Source organism: Sminthopsis crassicaudata, chromosome 6, assembly GCF_048593235.1.
Source record: "Sminthopsis crassicaudata isolate SCR6 chromosome 6, ASM4859323v1, whole genome shotgun sequence".
NCBI lineage: Eukaryota > Metazoa > Chordata > Mammalia > Dasyuromorphia > Dasyuridae > Sminthopsis > Sminthopsis crassicaudata.
Window position 1 is genome coordinate 165,800,816 of NC_133622.1, and position 20,797 is coordinate 165,821,612.

At 33.8% G+C, this 20,797-nt stretch overlaps 1 protein-coding gene across 2 annotated transcripts in view; it reads right to left on the reverse strand.

Annotated features, from left to right (window-relative positions):
• The window catches only part of MOB1B (MOB kinase activator 1B), a 74,173-nt gene that overhangs the window by 17,582 nt on the left and 35,794 nt on the right, over positions 1–20,797 (reverse strand). Inside the window, exons 1-3 of one of the 2 annotated variants that reach the window (XM_074274086.1) lie at positions 11,764–12,097; positions 4,293–4,459; positions 157–250 (exon numbers count right to left, since the gene is read on the reverse strand). In XM_074274086.1, coding sequence (XP_074130187.1) covers positions 157–250; positions 4,293–4,459; positions 11,764–11,810 — 308 coding nt within the window. In that variant the 5' untranslated portion in view covers positions 11,811–12,097. Of the gene's footprint in view, positions 1–156; positions 251–4,292; positions 4,460–11,763; positions 12,098–20,797 lie in introns of those variants that run through there. The other variant, XM_074274087.1, reaches the window with a different exon arrangement.

Below are 20,797 nucleotides of genomic sequence, written 5' to 3' on the forward strand. Positions count from 1 at the left end.
AGCCAGCAGGATTTGGAGCACAAGAATAACATGAACAGGAATATTCATGCATATTTAAGTATTTCTTTTCTTCCTGGATGTTTAAGTTGTTTCCCTCTCTCCCACAGATAATGGAAAAAAAAAATGTACACCAAGTAATGGTCACAAATGTCTTACTTTGGGCCAGCTGACATCACTGGGCAGCTCTCTTCCGTACAGAAGTCTGTGATGGTCCCATAAAGCATATTGATCTGGTTGAAGAAATCCACAGCTGCAAAATATTTTAAGAGTTAGTTCATGGAAATGGAATGAACAGAATGAAAAATTAAATTTTAATTACATTCAACCCAATACCTTTTGTAATCCTTAAGTGTCAAATAGTTTTTTTCCCCCTTCAGCTTTATGAAATAAATGAAGATGGAAATATAACCCAGGTGATACAACTATCATAGTCTGAAATAAAACTACCTTGTCTTATTTCAATTCTGGAATGTCTACTATTGTTAAGTCTACAGTCAGTTAATGATTTCACATTGCTTATAAGTCTTATAAGGTAAAGTTAGAAGTCTTTTATTATTTTTGTGGACTTAAATGATTGCTGTCACAAATAAAAGTTTCCCTCAATAAAATAGCAACACTTTCAAAAAAATCTAAGTAATTTTGTCAATGTGTAATCCTTTTCAAAGGCACAATCCACTGTGAATGTCTTTAAGAAGATCAATGACAGAATAAATTAAGATCATTTTTAAAGATGGATTTGCTACTTTTATCAATTGAAAAGACACTGGAAGGGTATAAAAAGTCTTTCAAAAACTTTATTTCCCCAGTGAGGAGAAGAAGGCTTTTATCAACTGTCCATGGCAAAGTTGGTGAAACACAGAAACAAAAGTAATGCTGGAAGGCTCAGGTGCACTATGACTTATTGTCAGGGGAATTGCTGTTCAGATGTGACCCCATTTGGAGTTTTTTTTTTGGCAGACATAATGGAGTGGTTTGTCATTTCCCTATGCAGTTCAGGGTTAAGTGACTTGACTATGGTCATGTATCTGAGTAAGTATCTGAGGCCAGATTTGAACTTAGATCCTCCTGACCTCAGGATCAATGCTCTATTTGCTATGCCACAGGGGAGGCAGCTTCCAATGAATAAGATCACAAGTCCATCATAGAATCATGTTAGAAGAAACTACAATGGCCAGAAAGTCCAACTCATACACAAGAGGCACCTCTTGAACATCCCTGGACATCAACGTTTCTCCATTTGCCTTCAGTCCCTCAATGATATTCAGCAATCCTATTCCAGGCCCATTCATTAATTCTAACTCACTCCCCAAAGCCAACAGTGAAACCCTTGAGGAGTTTGAAAGAACCCTGACTGACTGAGAATCAGAAGACATCTCTCTACTACCTACTTCTATATGATTTTGGCAAATAATTTCACCTCTTTGGGTTTTAGCTTTGTCATCTTTAAATACCGATGCAGACATCAGCTGACTAGATAATCTGTAGTGCTTCTTTCTTCCAGATGCTCATTCTGCCTCCAGCTCTTTGAGTTCCCAGCACACTATTTAACTGGGTTTCACAGAAAAGACAGAGCCCAGCTAGCATAACTTCTCTTAATCATCATCCCTAGATCTCAGAATTCGAGTAATTTGACTTATCCTCTGCTCTTCCATTCTTGTCTCCTTACTCATGGAGGCATCTACAATCTTTGCCAATCCACTGGTACCAAACATCTGCCTACACATATGCTCAGGTCTCCTCTGACTTCTTTTTACTGATAAATTTCTATTTCTTCCTCCTATTTCACTCCTTTGCAGTTTGGATTCCAACCTTACCATGCTATTCTCTCAAAGGACACCAATGACCTGGGGCTACCTAGTTATCAAATCCACCTTCAATCCCTTTTGCTGAGTCCTCCTCTGTCTTAATTTCTCTCCAATTATATACTTGTAACCACACTATTCTTTTAAATGTGTCCCCTTCTAGGGATTATGAGATATTACATGCTCCTGTTTTTTCTTCTGACTCCTAATTGGTCTCCTTTCCTTTACCCAGCCCTTAAGTGTTGGGTCCCAAGGCTCCCAAAACTGTGTCCTCAACCTTCTTCCCATCTATCCTGATTGTCTCATTCGTCCTCACAGCTTTATCCTCTTTCCAGACCTGACATTTTAGGGGAGCTTCATATCAACATTTAAAGCTGAATTTCTTGATGCATTTAAAAACCAAGTGTAGTGTCTTTTTACTTAAAATTACTCTCCCAGAGGCAGCTAGGTGGCTCAGTGTTTAGATAAAGTATCAATCCTGAAGTCAGGAAGACCTGAGTTCAAATCTGCCCTCAGACACTTAACACTTCTTGGCTGTGTGACCCTGGACAAGTCACTTAACCCCAATTGCCTCAGGAGGGGGGAAATCACTCTCCCTTCTGACCTGTTTTTATTTAATTATTTAAACTACCACTGCCTAGTAACCCATATTCAATATCTTAATATTCAATCTTCCACCTACTTTTCTTCTCATCCTCTACACAAAACTTTTAAAACCTATCCAATAAAACTTTTCCAACCCATCCTTTCCTGTTCTTTCTATTCCCACTTCATGTACTTTCTCAATGGCCTCCTAACCAGTCTCCATCCTCCAATTATTCCTTTAAAGTATACTATATCAAGATTTATCTTAATTAGTATAGAGGTCCTAACAGATCTACTCCTTTGCTTAAACTCTTTAAGTTTAAAAGTCTAAGCCTAGCATTCACAGATTCTAAAATCTAGAATTCTCAATCTGGCTTCATCTTCGTTTTCCATGTTTATTTCATACTATGCCTATCTACAAACACTTCCATTAATCTCTTTTTACATAGATACCCTATCTTGGGAGGCTTTAATTTTCTACCTGGAATGACAAAGTAATGCAACTCTGAAAATGTTCATTCTCTCCTCAGGCCCAGGAGCAAAAGGGGACTGAGTAAAGCACTTGTCTTTCACCTTCCTCATGCAAAAGGACACATCATTTGGTCTTGTAAGAATGTGTATAAGTGCTGTACTAGCTTACTGTATACCAGTTCTTCCTTATTTAACCCTGGTCTCCTCCCTAGCACCTTGATCGGTGGTCTACACATAATTGGGCCACAATACGTGTGCTGAATGTAAATAGGAATTCTACTCTAACCTTCCTTCTTCAAATGGGGAAAACGAGAAAATTCTGTAAAGGAAAAGGAAACTCTTATGCCTTATAAGAGACCATATAAAAACCATTTTAAATGAACTTCTCATCTAAGATAGAGGCCATAAATATAAACATTTATGTTACAAGGGAGAAAAAAGGGTCAGACATAAAAAACAGCTATGTAAATTATGAAGGTTAGGTATCCTCCTACCAAGGCAAATCAACCCAACAACAGCATCACAGGAGATCTGTACCTTGCTCTGACTGATCAGTCAGGTTTCTATGCTGTGGGACTACTTGCCTGGCATTAGGCAAATCAATGAACTTCAGAGTTAGTTGGAGATTTTACAATTCTAATCAAAAGAATTTAGTTACAAATTTCAATCTATCTCCTAACAATCTTTGTAGTTCCCACAAGCTTAGTGGACAGCAATATTGTCAACAGACTTACTAGTCTCATTAAAATCATAATCAGCAATAATCAAAATATTATTAAATTGTAGTGCTTCTCCTAATTTACACATTAGCTAATTCAGGTTATTCATTTAATTGGATTTTATTTTATTGTGATAAGACTTACATCAATTTCTATGAGGTAAAAAGGAAATCAATTCATACATGAATACTTAAGGTATCTTTTATATTTAGCCCTCTTTTTTTTTCCCTCAATAGTATTTTATTTTTCCAATTACACATAAAGATAGTTTATAGCATTTATTTTCATAAGATTTTGTTACAAGTTTTTTCTTTCCCATCCTCACCTCTTCCTTCTCCATGACAGCAAGAAATTTGATACAGGTTATACATGTACAATCATTTTAACATATTTCCATATTAGTCATGCTGTTAACCCTCTTACTCCTTTATCCTTTTCTCACATCAATTCACCACCATACACCAAAAACATCATTACTCTGTAGTGAAATTATTTTTTCCCAAGGAACTAAAAGTACCCGTGAATGCACATAATTTATCTTTTTAGCAAGGCTATCTAATTTCAAATCTGAAGTACTCTTTCAGACGATAAAGGCTTCTATTTTGCAGCAGTTAAGAAACTTGAGGCATCTGTTCCTAAGAACTTTATAAGGACAGAATCATATTAAAGCCAAGTACAAAGCCACATGTCCACAGCAATGAGAATGTCCACTTACTGTTCACTGCAACCCACTCATTTAAGTCTTCCCCTTCAGGAAGCATGACAGCTGTCCGAAGGTTGCCACTCCCAAGAGTGGCTTCTGCATGTTTCAAGAGCTCATACTGGTGAGAACCTTCTGGAATGTTCTTCTTTGGCTTAAAAGTTTTGGAGGAGCGACTACCACTACAAGTAGGAAAACAAAAAAGGTTACTTTCAGTATTTTGGACAGCATATTAACCTATTTGATATGTTTTGTCTGGCACAATAGATGTTTCCTTACAGATATCCAAGCAAACGTAAAGGGCATAAGTAGCATCAGTCTCCCACTCTGGTGACTTGGTATCTGTCTACTTATATCTCCATCCCCTGCGGAAGCTCCTTGAAGGCCAAGTCAATTTCATTTTTATGTGTATTCCAAGGGCTTAATAAGCAAGCACCAAAGTTGACAAAGGTAGGTACTTAAATACTTGTTGACTGTCCAACTGTTAAAACTAATTATCTAATTGCCCAGATTACAAACTTCCCTAACAAATAGTGGCCAAACATTTGGTCTTTACTACAGGAGAATACCCTAGAACCAAAGCTAATAATGATTAAACATAACATTCTATATTGAAAATGCATTCGTAATGACACAATGAATTTTCAACCTACTCCATGCTTCCTTTTGTAACTTTCCACTAGGGAGAATTTTTATTGAAAACAATAAATAAATCTAACTACCTCATGTATACTGAAAGCAAATTATAAAGCGCTATAATCAAATAATAATACAAAATAAAACAAAGTTGGTCAACTTTATTCATTTTCTTCTCTAGTCTCTAAAATCACTGGCTTTTCTACCCCACTTTTTTTTGTAGAGTTAGAAATATATAGACAAGATATAGAAAATAATGCATATAACAAGATTATACAATGATCATGTCTGATGGACATGGCTCTTCTCAACAATGAGATGATCCAGGCCAGTTCAATGATCTACACCCAGAGAGAGGACTGTGGAGACAGAGTATGGAACACAACATAGCATTTTCACTCTTTTTGTTGTTTGCTTGCATTTTGCTTTCTTTCTTTTTTTTTTTCTTTTGATCTAACTTTTCTTGTACATTGTGATTATTGTATAAATATGTATACATATATTGGATTTAATATATATTTTAACATGTTTAACATATATTGAATTACCTAACATCTAGGGGAGGGGCTAGGAGGAAGGAGGGGAAAATTTGGAACACAAGATTTTGTAATCAACAATGTTGAAAAATTATCCATGCATAGGTTTTGAAAATAAAAAGCTTTAATTTTTAAAAAGTCATGTATGATAGCTAAGGTGATAATCTAACAATTATGATACCCACTCTGAAAGCATAAAGGAATCTAGGCCATTACTCAGTTTCCAGGGAATCGAGGGTTTCAGTAGATTTGAAATAATTTCCAAGTGCTGTTGACTGCCCATAAATCAATATATTTAAAAATGTATCAGGATGAAAGAAGCCTTAGAAATTCTCTTGCTATCTTTTTAAACAAAGCTTGTTGTAACTGAATATGGGAATTGGGAAATTATGCTTTATTATCAGTGTTTGATTTTTATAACTCTTTTTTCTATCTCTATGCCCAGGGTCGTGTAAATATTTCTTGGGTGAAAAGGGGTTACAAGTGGAAAAAGTTTTAGAAGCCCTGTCTTAAAAGATGGTTGGGGGCAGTTAAGTGGCTCAGTGGATAAAATACCAATCCTGAAGTCAGGAGGACCTGAGTTCAAATCTGACCTCAGACACTTAAGACTTCTTAACTGTGTGGCCCTAGACAAGTCTTGTAACCCCAATTGCCTCAGCAGAAAAAGAAAAAAAAGAAAAAAAGTTAATTTCCTTCATGTGAGCAGAGTTTTGTCAAATTAGATTATATATCAAATGCAACTGAGTATAAATATAAGTCACTATTCAAACTATTACTATCCATATAACTATTCAAAGAAATAAGTTAGCAATGTATTAAGAGCTTACTATGTACTAAGCTCTTTGCTAAATTCTGGGGGCACAAAAAAAAGTCAAAAGAAGTCCCTGCTTTTAAGGTACTGACAATCTAATAGAGGAGACAATATGCAAAAGAACAGGTACAAACAAGTTACATACAAGATAAACAGGAAATTTTATCAGAAGGAAGATGCATGCATTAAGAAGGACTAGAAAAGGCTTCTTGCAGAAAGCAGGAATTTGCCTGGGAAATAGGAAAAACCAGGGGATGCTAAGGAGGGAAGGGAAAGGTCCCAGGCATGGTGAACAGTCAATGAAAATGTCTGGAAACTGGATATTTATGCCATGTTCAAGAAATAGCAAGAAAATCAGTTATTAATGGATTGAAGAGTACAAGGAGGGGACAAAAGATATAAGACTGGAAAGACAGAAAGCATTTTAAAATCCCAATATGTGTGTATGTGTGTGTGGGGAGGGGAGGTGTCCTTCCTACTCAGATCAGAGTTTTTTAAGGAAGATCACTTTGTTAGCCAAGTAAACAAGAGATTTGAAGCTGGAAGACCAAATACAACAGTCCAAGTGTGAAGGACTGCACCTCAATGGTTAATGTCAGAAGAGAAAAAGGGTGTATGTACCAGATATTACAAAGAGATTTGACAGAAGTCAGCAGCTAAATGCACATTGGGTGTAGAAGGGAAAAGTTGAGAATAACACCTCAGTTCAAGCTGGGGATTTTGGAGGATGGTGGTATATATACCTCAGTGACAGAAAAGTTGGAAGGAGGGTCTGGTGGAAAAAATAATTTGGTCTGAGTCATGTTGAGTTTAAAATGTCTTTTAAGATGTCTAATAGGCAACTAGTTCAGCATGTTCTAGCAAATGGAGATGTAAGAAGAGGGATCTGAGCTGGATAAAGAGATGTGAGAATCACTTCCATAGAAATGAACACTGACCAACATGTAAGATATAAAAAGAAAAATACTATTTAAAATAACTATAGACAATGTAAAATACTTGGGAGTCTACCTGCCAAACCAAACCCAAGAACCATATAAATACAATTATAAAACACTTTTGACATAAAGTCAGATCTAAACAATTGGAAAATTACTAATTGCTCAAGGATAGGCAGAGCCAATATAATAAAATTATCTCTATTATCTATTATAATTATTAATAACTATGTAAATGATCTATTCCATGTAATTGCAATCAATCTATCAAAAAATCAATTTATAAAAGAATATAAGGATATCAAGGAAGTCAAATGGGGAAAAAATGAAAAAGAAGATGGTTTAGCTGTATCACATCTCAAACTATATTAAAAAGTAGACATCATCAAAACAATCTGGGACTGGTTAAAAAATAAGAGTGGTACCTGTCAGATTGGCTAAGATAACCGGAACAAATAATGATGAATGTTGGAGAGGATGTGGGAAAACTGGGACACTAATACATTGTTGGTGAAGCTGTGAAAGAACCCAGCCATTATGGAGAGCAATTTGGAACTATGCCCAAAAAGTTATCAAACTGTGCATACCCTTTGATCCAGCAGTGCTTCTATTGGGCTTATATCCCAAAGAAATACTAAAGAGGGAAAAGGGACCTGTATGTGCCAAAATGTTTGTGGTAGCTCTTTTTGTAGTGGCTAGAAACTGGAAGATGAATGGATGTCCATCAACTGGAGAATGGTTGGGTAAATTATGGTATATGAAGGTTATGGAATATTATTGCTCTGTAAGAAATGACCAGCAGGACAAATACAGAGAGGTTTGGAGAGACTTACATGAACTGATGCTGAGTGAAATGAACAGAACCAGAAGGTCGCTGTACACTTCAACAACAATGCTATATGAAGATGTATTCTGATGGAAGTGGATTATCTTCAACATAAAGAAGATCCAACTCACTTCCAGTTGATCAATGATGGACAGAAACAACTACACCCAGAGAAGGAACACTGGGAAGTGAATGTAAATTGTTAGCACTACTGTTTATCTACCCAGGTTACTTATACCTTCGGATTCTAATACTTAATGTGCAACAAGAAAATTGGATTTACACACATATATTGTATCTAGGTTATACTGTAACACATGTAAAATGTATGGGATTGCCTGTCATCAGGGGGAGGGAGTAGAGGGAGGGAGGGGAAAATTTGGAAAAATGAATACAAGGGATAATGTTATAAAAAAAATTACTCATGCATATATACTGTCAAAAAAATTTATAATTATAAAATTAATAAAAAAATAAATTTTTTTTTTAAAATAAATAAGAGTACATAATAGTGGAACAGATTAAGTACAAAATACATTATAGCAAATGGCCATAGCAATCTAATATATAATATACCCAGAAACCCAAACTTTTGGAACAAAAACTCACTGATAAAAACTGGTGGGAAAACTGGAAAAAATTATGGCAGAACCTAGGCATAGTATACCAAGATCAAAATGGTACACAATTTACATATAAAGAGTTATACCATAAGCAAATTAAGAGAGCATGGAATATTTTTTAGCTGTCAGATTTTTTCCTGGTTTTTTGTTTTCCTTATAATTTTGGTTTCATTGGTTTATTTGTGCAAAAACTTTGATTTTATATAATCAAAAGTATATATTTTTGATTTTATGATGCTTTGTATATCTTTTTTATTCCTAAATTTCTCCCTTATCCATAAATTTTTTGCAACAGGTATCCCTGGTAAAGACCTCACTTCTCAAATATATAATAGCTAAATCAAATTTATAAAAATCCAAGTCATTCCCAAAATGATAAATTGTCAAAGGACATGAACAGGCAATTTTCAAAGAAATCAAAGCTACCTAAATAATGTCATATGAAAAATGCTCTCAATCATTACTGATAAGATAAATGCAAATTAAAACTCTGAAATAACACCTATATACCTAATATAAAAAAAAAAAAAAAAGGGAAAATGTTGAATATTGGAGGGGATTGGGAAAACCGGGGCATTAATGCATTGTTGGTAGAGTTTGTAAACTGATCTAAGCATCTGGAGAGCAATTTAGAACCGTGCCCAGAGTACTATAAATGGGCTTTTATTCAGCAATACTACTACTAAGTGTATATCCCAAAGACATAAAAAAAAAAAAAGGGGGGGGGAACCTATTTGTGCAAAAGTATTTATGCAGCTCTTTTCTGTTGTGGATAAGAATTAGGAAATAAAAATATGCCTATCAATTGGGGAATGGCTAAACAAGCTGTAGTATATGATTGTAATGAAATATTATGATGGTCTAAGAAATGACAAACAAGATTTCAGAAAAAACCCAGAAAGACTTACATGAACCGATGCACAGTAAGGTGAACAGAACAAAGAGAACATTGTACATAATAGTAAACATTAAAGAACTCTGAATGAATTAAAGAATCTAAATCTAAAGCTAATCTAAACAATAAAATGATCCAAAATAATCTCAAAGCCTAATGATGAAGCATACTCTCTCCAGAGAAAGAACTGATACTGATGTAATACAGACTGAAGCATATTTTTAAACTTTCTTTCATTTTTGTCTTTTATTCAAGTATTCATGTACACAATAATTAATAAGGAAATGCTTTAAAGAATTGCACATGAATAACCTATATCTGATTTCTTTCTTGCTGTAGGGGCAAGAGGGAAAGGGATAGAATCTGAAACTCAAAACTTAAAATAAAAATGTTTAAAAATTTTTAAAAAAGAAATTATCATTGAAATCAATGGGATTCTGATGCAATGTAATGAAATTGCATGGAAGAAGGAAAGAAAGAAAGAAATAAGTATTCATTAAGCACCTACTCTGTGTCAGTATTGTGCTAAGTGTTTTACAAATATCAATTCCTTTGATCCTCATCAATATTCCTAGGAAGAAAGTACTATTATTGTCCCCATTTTACAACTGAACAAACTGAAGAAAACAGGTTAAGTGACAAAGTAATAATGACAGTTATTGTTCTTGGTGATACTAAATCAATTTGACTCTGTAACCTGAATTAAGAGATTTAGTATTATACCCAAGGATGAAGGAATTAATTTTACATTATATAACATTTTAATGTTTTTGAAAGAACAAATGACAGAAACTAAACAGAAAAAAATGTTTATATCAACTATCTTTGATAAAAGTATGAAATCTAATCCTACATAGGGCATTAACACAAATACCCATTTAAACTCAACAAGCATTTAATCAATACCTCAAAGCACAGCCAAGAGATGAGACCTGGGAAGGTCTGCTTAAGGTTATAAGGTAAAAAAAAGTTTAACACTGTTTTGGTAGCCTAACAATAGCAGGCAATTCATGATGCAGATTATTCCCTAAAAAAAACAAAGACGTACGATGACTGACATCCAGAGTGGTGAATTCTCTGGGCACAACAGTTTCTCTACCTGTGTGCCTTATTGTTGGGTTTCTGAAAATTTGTGTTCACTTTTCCTCCCTAAAGACACTGTATTCATTAATGAGAGAGTGTGTTTCAAGCTTATTATCTGAAAGCTACAATTTTATTACTTTTCCTTCTGTTTTCTCATGTAATAAATGTTTCACTTACAAAAGTTATTGATATCACTAAAAATGATTTGTGTAAATGAATCACAACTGGGGCTCAAGAGCTATGGTTTTAATTGTAGATGTCTATTCCTCCTACATCAAGGCTACCTCTTATAGGACCCTGGGAGTGAATTGTAGTAGCATGGTCAACTTCTCTGGGAAACCACACCAACTTGAGAGTTGTGAGCAGAATGATTGGACCAGTCCTAGATCAGGAAGAGAAAGAGCTTTAAGATCATTAAGGGTTGGCACTATGCCAACCGCTTTGCTGCATGTAGATGACAAAATAGTTCAAACATCACTTTTAGCAAAAAACTAACAACAAAAACCAAAATGTGTGCCCAAACCACTGAGAAATGGTTATAGAAGTTGTGGTCTACAGATAAAATGGAATACTACTATGCAGGAAGAAACAATAAATAAGCAATTCCAAGAAATAATAGAATTATATGTAACCATCCAGAGCAAATAAAGAGAACATGCAGATCACAATAACTAATAGAAATAAACATGAAAAATCATCCAAATGAAGATTTGTGGTAATGACTAAGTTTGGTCCCTAAGAACAGATGAAGAAACACTAAGAAGTAGGGTGCTGCAGATATAGGATGTTGCACATGATGTCAGATGTAGTCACTTGGTAGACTTACCTGCTTTGTTACAAGGAAGAATTCAAGCAGAAAATTATAATTTTAGAAAAAGGCATCTTAAACAAACATGTGGACAGTATTCAGGCATATTCAATATTCAAAATATTTGTACTAACTATATCAAGGCATCATCTCATAACAGATCAAAAAACAACAACAACAACAACAACAACAAAACCTTACAGCTCTATGACCTGAAAGATTCTCTGACCCAACCTCATCAATGGGATTGAAGAATAAAGTGGCTTCCCCTCTCCAAAGTCACTAATGGCCACCTCCGTCAAAAATTCCAGAAACCATTTTAGTCCTCACCTTCTTTGACTTCTGAAGCTTCTGGTGCTGCTGACCTTCAGCTCCATCTTAATAACTCTCTTTTCCTTTGGTTTTCACAAAGGACTGCTAAAGTTTTCTTGACTTCTTTGATCACTCTTCTCCTTCCCTCACCAATTCAGCTCCAGTTAGTTTCTCCTTCATTCTTCTTTCATTTGTACAAAGGATGAATCCCCTAAACCTCTTAGTCTCCTGATTCTCCTCTATTTCTTGGTTTTATCCATGTTGATAATCAGATCTGTACATCTGGGATTTTAAGCCATCACTGAGACCTGGCTCCAAACTAAGTTTCTGTTTTAGCCTCTTAGATGCTATTGTCAACTATTGTCTCCTTTCCTGTACTCATGCTGTACTTACACAGCATGTACTCATACACACCCTATTCCTAGAATACACTCCTCCTCTTTTTTTCCTCCCCTCCCCCACTTCAATGCCCCACTCAATATTCCCTCAAATTGTTCAGATTACTCTGTTTGGCCCTCTCTATTGCAATTTAACATATTCCAAGTTATGCGACCGCTATTTAGAAACATACCATTTCTTCTATAACATTAAAATCTGATAGAAAGCAGGAGTTGCATCTTATTTCATATTTTAAAACTCTTATTATGAACTTATACATCAAATATGATTGTCTGACTGTACAAAGACTAGAAGATTGAAATTGAATTAGTGTACAGTTTTAAAATGTACATTAAATTTAATATGTAGTATGAAGATTACCCTGTGTGTTTTTAAAATGTTTCAAGGGTGTTTTCTTCTTCTTTTTTGTTATCACTTTTTAATCCTATAGCACCAAAGCTACTCACATGACAATATGCCAAATAAGAAACCTGGAATTATTTTCTATTTTCTGTTTTTACTCTTTTATCCCAGACATTTTCATTTTCTGGATTTCTACTCCTCATCAAAGATTCTCCATAAAGTTTACTGTATGGCCACACTCTTTTTCTAGGGTGTGATCCGTAAGAGAAACAATAGTCTAAATGATTTCAAGACACTATGGTATCTGTAAAAGATTTTTAAATTCTTCTTTATTATTGCCTTTCTTGAATAAGAACGTTTACACAGCTATATATAGAGAATCTTTTGTTTGATACAAATATAGCACTCTTAAATGTTGTATACCCTCTGTATTATCTCTTGTGTATACTATCTCTTCATTGTCTATCTCTTTTCTCAGATTACAGGCCACTGAAGAATAGGAACTTTTTTATCATTCTACATCTGACAACACATCCCAATCTTCCCTTAGCTCATTACTCCTAACCAAACACACTGAGAGGCCAGCAGCCTTGGAACAATAATAAAAGGTTCTCAACTTGGAAAAACCATAAAAAGAAATTAACTTCCTAAACACTGCTACAGTTTCAAAGTTGAACTCACATAAGCACAAAGTCTATTTAACACAAAATATATAATGTGATGATGGATGTATCTTGATTTGTGATTTCCACTCTGTCATGAATAGTAGGAAGGATTCAGTTTTTAGGTCTCTGCAACAGCTGGGGGTTTCATGGGGCTTTTTTGTGGGCTTTCCTCTTCTGCCTCTGACACAGTCTTGCTATCTACAAGTCCCTTTGGCCTGGCTGGTCATACTAGAAAACTACTAGCCTGTTTGCCTGCACTGTATTTATTCATAGGGACATCTTCTACTGCTTGTAGACTTCTAGCTGACTTTGTGCAATTTTGGAGCAGAAAAAATCGTTTCACTGGATTTCTCCATCATTTGTCATTTGTTGCTATTTCTTCATTTTTACCCCCATTCAAGTAGTCATCTTAGTAAGAAGTCTTTCGTGAGACTTCATAGCATTCATCTTATTTTCCCATGTAACAAAAGTTATTTGTAGAATTGTTCTTGTCATCTGATTAGATTCAACAGGGACCTGATTCTACTTATCTTAGCACAGTGCCTCATTCAAATAAATCCTTGATAAATGTTTGTAAAATTGAACTGAAGTGGGAGAAAAAGTGACAGATTTCTGTGCACTATTATTGTGGACATGTAGATAAACAAACTCATATGGGGAAAAAAGAGAACAGAACCATTCTTCCTATCTTTTATCAATTATATTCATAAATGCTTTTGGTTTAACAATTTTAGTTAGCACAGGGCATTCTCATCTCTGTTTTGAGATATCCTTTACTAAGTTAATGGGAGGGAAAGAGGAATAAATACGCATTTATATATTGCCTACTATGTTCCAGGCACTATGTTGAGCCTTTACAAAAATTATCTCATTTAGCCTTCACAACAATATTACAAGGTAGGTGCTATTATTATCTCCATTTTACAGATCAGGAAACTGAGGGGAAACAGAGATAGTAACTTGCCCAAGGTCACACAACTAACATCTGAGGCTGAATTCAGATCTTCTTGATCCTGATTAAGTTTACTTAAAAGAAGATGGACATTCAGGATTTTTACTTCCATACTTTTCATGATTTACTTCATTGGTGTACTCTTTTCACCAATTCAAATCTCAACTCCTTCTAGTATCTGAGGCCAGTCTTCAGGCCATAAGCCTTTCCAAATTTTATTATTGGTCTTCAGTTGTCAAACACAAATTTATCTTCAAGTTAATATTCAAAGCCTTTCCAACTGGATAGTACTTATCAGAGCTTATACTCAGTGGGAATAAGCTTTAAGAACATGATAAGATAGTGGTTTAATGGAGAAATTTGGGACTAAGAAAATAAATCATATACATTATCAAAGGAAATGGTGGCTAAAGTGCCAGCCTATACTGGTATATGATGAATATTTTATGGAAATGATACAAAGGAATGGGAGAAAAGAGAGAACATAGAAAAAGCATGATTTGTTCATTTGAATAATAATATACAGGCTCAGAGCACAAACAATGAGAAAAGAAAAATAATTTTAAAACAATATAAAATAATAAAAAAAAAAGAAATGAAGTCAGTTACCTGTTAAAAATTTTATTTTCTAAGTCATGAGTAAGATGTCTTTCCAAATTTAATGAACAGATAAGAAAAGAGAGTGAACATAAAAGGAATTCAGGAAAGAAGGCTTAGCAAATAAACTTGATGCTAATGAAGAAAAAAATACACATAGAACAGTAACTTAGCAATAGTTTCTCAAATACTAACTAGCTCGTAAATTAACCTTCAGAAGTCATGCAAAGGATAATTTCAAAGAAATAACTGACCCAGCTTTGTATTACTTCAAAGGGAGATGTCCCTTCAAGTAACTGCCTGCAGCTTTGCCTCTGTGGTCATTTAAATCAAGCCCATTTACACTGTACCACAAAGTCAGTATAGGGAATAAAGGACATTAATTTCATTATACTACTTTGAGTTGCAATTCCTGCCTAGATTCCTCCTCAGTCTCTTCCTCAGCCCATCTTCAGTCTTTCTTAAAAACAAAAAGCCACCTGGAAAAAACCACAGGCATAATGATGTAGGGTAAGGGAAACCCCAGGGAATATTTCCATGGAAAGCAGAAGTATTATATATACCTAAAAACAATCACCTAATAAGAAAGGAGCCACAACTCAGAAAAAGTTCTAAGGAAAGCCATTTACCTGAATCAATATCCAACCTTCTGGGAATCTCAATTTTGGGGATGGGAACAATAGGCTAGTGACTGGTAATATGCAAAAGGTGCTCAGCTCCAGAGCAAAACTCTAAATTCTAGATACCTGGAACTTTTAATTGCCATTTTAAAAGAAGTATGTTATGGCTAGTTGCCATATCTTCTACTTTTGAGCTTTTTTATCTTCTTGTATTTTATCAAAACTTCGCTTTAAAACATCATTTGTCAACTTCTTAAAGAAGCCTTTAAAAAAAGTCTCAAACTACAGTTAATTAACTTGTATGATGCCGCCGAAGAGTAATATGAATTTCCTTCAGGCAGATATTGTAAACCTCTTTATATGGTCTAACATCCTGCTCCGTCAATCTTTAGGGGATACAAACCCTATGACATAAACAAGAGGTTCTGAGAAGAACTGGGAGACAAGTTTCCAAAGAAGCCTTAATGACTTGGACTAAGATGAGTTAAGAAACTCTGCCCAGGTCTATCTACTATCTATCTATCTATCCCTCTATTAACCAAAGAATTAAGCAACACTTTTCAACACTTTTTCAAATATTTTCTGACTTATCAGTCACGTGCGTGTGTGTGTGTGTGTGAGAACTTATAGATCTCTTTAAACTCTTCTTCCCCTATCTGACCTTTCTCATCCAAGAATAGCAGAATCATATAATTTTTCTCGATTTCTGATTCAACAACTATATTAAAGCTAACTGCTCCCTCCTACATATTTCTTCCTCACCCTCCTGCAATATCACCTTCCACAAAAGAAGGGGGGAGAGAGGAGAGCAAACATAAACATGTGTAGGGCAACAAGATGTCACACCCCCCCACATATATGCAGGTCTAAACACTCATATTTTCAAGAAAACTAATATCACAAAACATTTATTACATTATGAATTTATTAGTGAAAGAGACCTGGGTTTTAGTCTACTTTATGCCCTAAATTTCTCAGATTGTTTCCCAATCTATAAAATAAGGGAACTAAACAAGATATCCCAACCATCCTTACCAATCTTACCAGTCCTAACATTTTTTGATTTTATGATTAATGTGTGCTTCCACCATATATGTCTTCCTAATTATGTATATAGTCAAATGAATCAGTCTTGACATGCATATCTAAATGGTTTATTTTAGAACATAAGCTCAAGATCAATTGTTGGTTTGTCACCATCTATCACAGGCATGTAATTATTTGGGGAATACCCAATATTATTTGAAGATTTTTTCATGTCTAAAGAAAAAAATGATTTATATCAGTTTTTCTCCAACTGATTATTCCCATTTGAAAGTAACCCATTTCTTTTCAATATTTGCCTCTTCATAGCACATGGAAGACAGTGACTGACCTATATTTTTTCTCATAGCACAAATCAATTTTTATGTCCTTTGTTAATTTAATGAGATCAATATTTTTTTCCTCTTCAGAGCATAAAAAATAAGTTAAGACACAAAATGAGTCCAAGGAAACCTAGAACAAACTTCTCCCATTCTTTGTATGTCATCAATCACAACTCACTAATTGCATGCTCATGAAACAACAGATTCCTCAAATTTAAAAGCATTAAATAAATTTGGGTTCATTTTCTAAGGTCCATATCTCACACACACACACACACACACACACACACACACACACACACACACACACACACACACACACACAATTATTCTATATTCCAATTCATTTAATGTACAAGTTTTTTTTATTTCATAAACGTAAGCACCCCAAAAAGCAAAACACACAAAGTTGTTGCCATCAATTTTGAATGGGTTTTTATATCTCTAAATGCTTACAGCAACTAAAAAAAAAGAAAAGAAAAAAGAAACAGCAAATCAATGAGTTGGACATGCAACTAAAAAAAAAAAAAAAAAAAACAAAACCTAGAAATAAAACAAATGAAAAATTCCCAATTAAATAGCAAATTGGAAATTCTGAAAATTAAAAAAGATTAGTAAAATTGAAAGAAAACTACTAAACTAATATATGAAACAAAGAGCAGTTTTTATGAAAAAGCCAATAAAATGGATGAAACTATTGATTAACTTCATTTTTCAAAAAGGAAAAACTGAAACCAAATTACCATCATCAAAAATCCATAATGGGCACTATCAAAAAATAATCTTTCTAATATTTATCATCACTATTATTCAATACAATAGTATTATTCAACACTATATTGCTATGTTAACTACAGCAATAAAAGAAAAAAAAATGGAAGGAATTGGAACAAGCAATAAAGAAGTGAAACTATCACTCTTTGTATAACATGGTGGTATACTTAGAGAATCCTGGAAAATCAACTAAAAATTAATTGAAATAATTAATAACTTCAAAAAAGTTGCAGGATATAAAATAAACCCACATAAATCATAGCATTTCTATATGTTGCCAATCTTTAAAAATAACTGTTGCCTAAATAAAACACTTGCCAATACCAACACAGGAACTATATTTTTCACAGAAATAAAGTCAAATTTAAACAATTGCAAAACTATTAACTGCCCATAAATAGGTGAGTCAATATAATAAAGATGACAATCCCACCTAAATTAATTTACTTATTCAGTGCCATATCAATTAAACTACTAAAAAAAAATTTCATAGAGCTAGGGGAAAAAAAAAAAAATCACAACTTCCAGAAGAACAAAAGGTCAAGAATATCAAGAGAATTAATGAAAACTAAGGTGAAGGAAAGTCTCACCTCCCAGATCTGAAATAGTATTATAAAGCAATAATCACCAAACTATCTGGTACTAAGAAACAAAGTGGTGCATCACTGGACTAGATTAATCCACTGATTGAGTCCAAGACTCAATAAGTATAAGACTCAGTAGAAAATGATCATAGTAATATTTATGTGTCTTATAACCGAAAGACCCCAGCTTTTGGAACAAGAAATCACTATCTGACAAAAATTGCTGGAGAAACTGGGAAAAGAGTATGGTAAAAACTAGCTATAGATCAACATTACATTACACAACATCTTACATTATATACCAAGGTAAGATCAAAATGGGTACATGATATAAATATATAAAGGTGATACCATGAACAAATTAGAAGAGTAAGGAATAGTATCACGTCAGATTTATAGAGAAGGGAAGAATTTATGACCAAACAAGAGACAGACAGCATGACTAAATATACATGGACAACTTAGATTTTATTAAATTTAAAATGTTTTTGTGGCAGAAAAGAACCGGAAATTAAGTGGATGCCCATCAACTGGGGTATGGCTGAACAAGTTGTATGCATGATTATAATAAAATACTCCTGTGCTATAAGAAGTAACGAACAGGATGATTTCAAGAATTGACCTGGAAAGACTTACACGTACTGATGCAAAGTGAATTAACCAGAACCAGGAGAACATTGTACACACTAACAGCAACACTGTATAATGATCAACTATGAAAGATCTAACACAATGATCTAAGACAATACCATAGGACTCATGATGAAAAATGCCTTCCAAAGGACCTGTATGTGCCAAAAATGTTTGTGGCAGCTTTTTTTGTAGTGGCTAGAAACTGGAAGATGAATGGATGTCCATCAATTGGAGAATGGTTGGGTAAATTATGGTATATGAAGGTTATGGATTATTATTGCTCTGTAAGAAATGACCAGCAGGAGGAATACAGAGAGGATTGGAGAGACTTACATCAACTGATGCTAAGTGAAATGAATAGAAACAGAAGGTCGCTGTACACTTCAATGTTGATGTATTCTGATGGAAGTGGATATCGTCAACATAAAGAAGATCCAACTCACTTCCAGTTGATCAATGATGGACAGAAAAAACTACACCCAGAGAAGGAACACTGGGAAGTGAATATAAATTGTTAGCACTACTGTCTATCTACCCAGGTTACTTATACCTTCGGAATCTAATACTTAATGTGCAACAAGAAAATGGTATTTACACACATGTATTGTATCTAGGTTATATTGTAACATATGTAAAATGTATGGGATTGCCTGTCATCAAGGGGAGGGAGTAGATAATTTGGAAAAATGAATACAAGGGATAATATTATAAAAAAAATTACTCATGCATATATACTGTGAAAAAAAATTATAAATTTAAAAAAAAATTTAAATGAATATCACACCAGTCAACAAAATCTTTAAGCATTTTTAAAAAAATGGATTCTTAACAAAAGGAAAAGATAAAATCTCTAAACTCAAAAAAAAAAAAAAAAAAGAAAAAGAAAAATGCCTTCCATCTTCAGAGAAACAACTGATACAATCTAAATACAGATTGAAGCATAATATTTTTCACTTCATTTTTTTCTAGGTTTGTGTGATTTTTTTTCTTGGGGCTGTGTTTTTTATTCATAACATGACTAACATGAAAATGTTTTGCATAATTGCTCACATATAATCTATATCCAATTGCTTACCATTTTAGGAGAAGGGAAGAAAAAAAAAGAATTTGGAATTCAAAGATTTTTTTTAATGTTAAAATTGTTTTTTACATGTAACTGGGGAATAATATAAATGAAAGAAAGAAAGAAGAAAGAAAGAAAGAAAGAAAGAAAGAAAGAAAGAAAGAAAGAAAGAAAGAAAGAAAGAAAGAAAGAAAGAAAGAAAGAAAGAAAGAAAGAAAGAAAGAAAGAAAGAAAGAAAGAAAGAAAGAAAGAAAGAAAGAAAGAAAGAAAGAAAGAAAGAAAGAAAGAAAGAAAGAAAGAAAGAAAGAAAGAAAGAAAGAAAGAGAGAAAGAGAAAGAAAGAGAGAAAGAGAGAAAGAGAGAAAGAAAGAAAGAGAGAAAGAGAGAAAGAAAGAGAGAAAGAGAGAAAGAAAGAAAGAGAGAAAGAAAGAGAGAAAGAGAGAGAGAAAGAGAGAGAGAAAGAAAGAGAGAAAGAAAGAGAAAGAAAGAAAGAAAGAAAGAAAGAAAGAAAGAAAGAAAGAAAGAAAGAAAGAAAGAAAGAAAGAGAAAGAAAGAGAGAAAGAAAGAGAGAAAGAAAGAAAGAAAGAGAGAGAGAGAAAGAAAGAGAGAAAGAAAGAGAGAAAGAGAGAGAGAAAGAAAGAAAAAAAGAAAGAAAGAGAGAAACAGGAACCAAAAAAACAAAAACAAAAACAAACAAAAAAAAAAAAAAAAAAAAAAAAGGAAAAGGGTTTCATTATGAAAACAATGAAGAAAAGCTCTTTAGTGGCAAAAGGGAATCCTGACTTAAAATACAGAAATTAAGAGTTAAAAAAAAAAATCTCATAAAGTGAATAAGGGGAAGAAGCTCACTAAATATTTGGAACCAGGAGAAAGATATTAGGTTCTTGCTTAAGAGAAATGATCTGTACACTGTGAAAAGGGGGGCATTCATCACAGCCAAGTAAAGAAATACTATAATCTGCTTTTGGCAGAGAGTTCCAGAAAGAGATCTGCACAGTATGCAAAAGACTGATATGTTAATCTTACTTATTTTTAAAAGACATCTTTACTAATATCT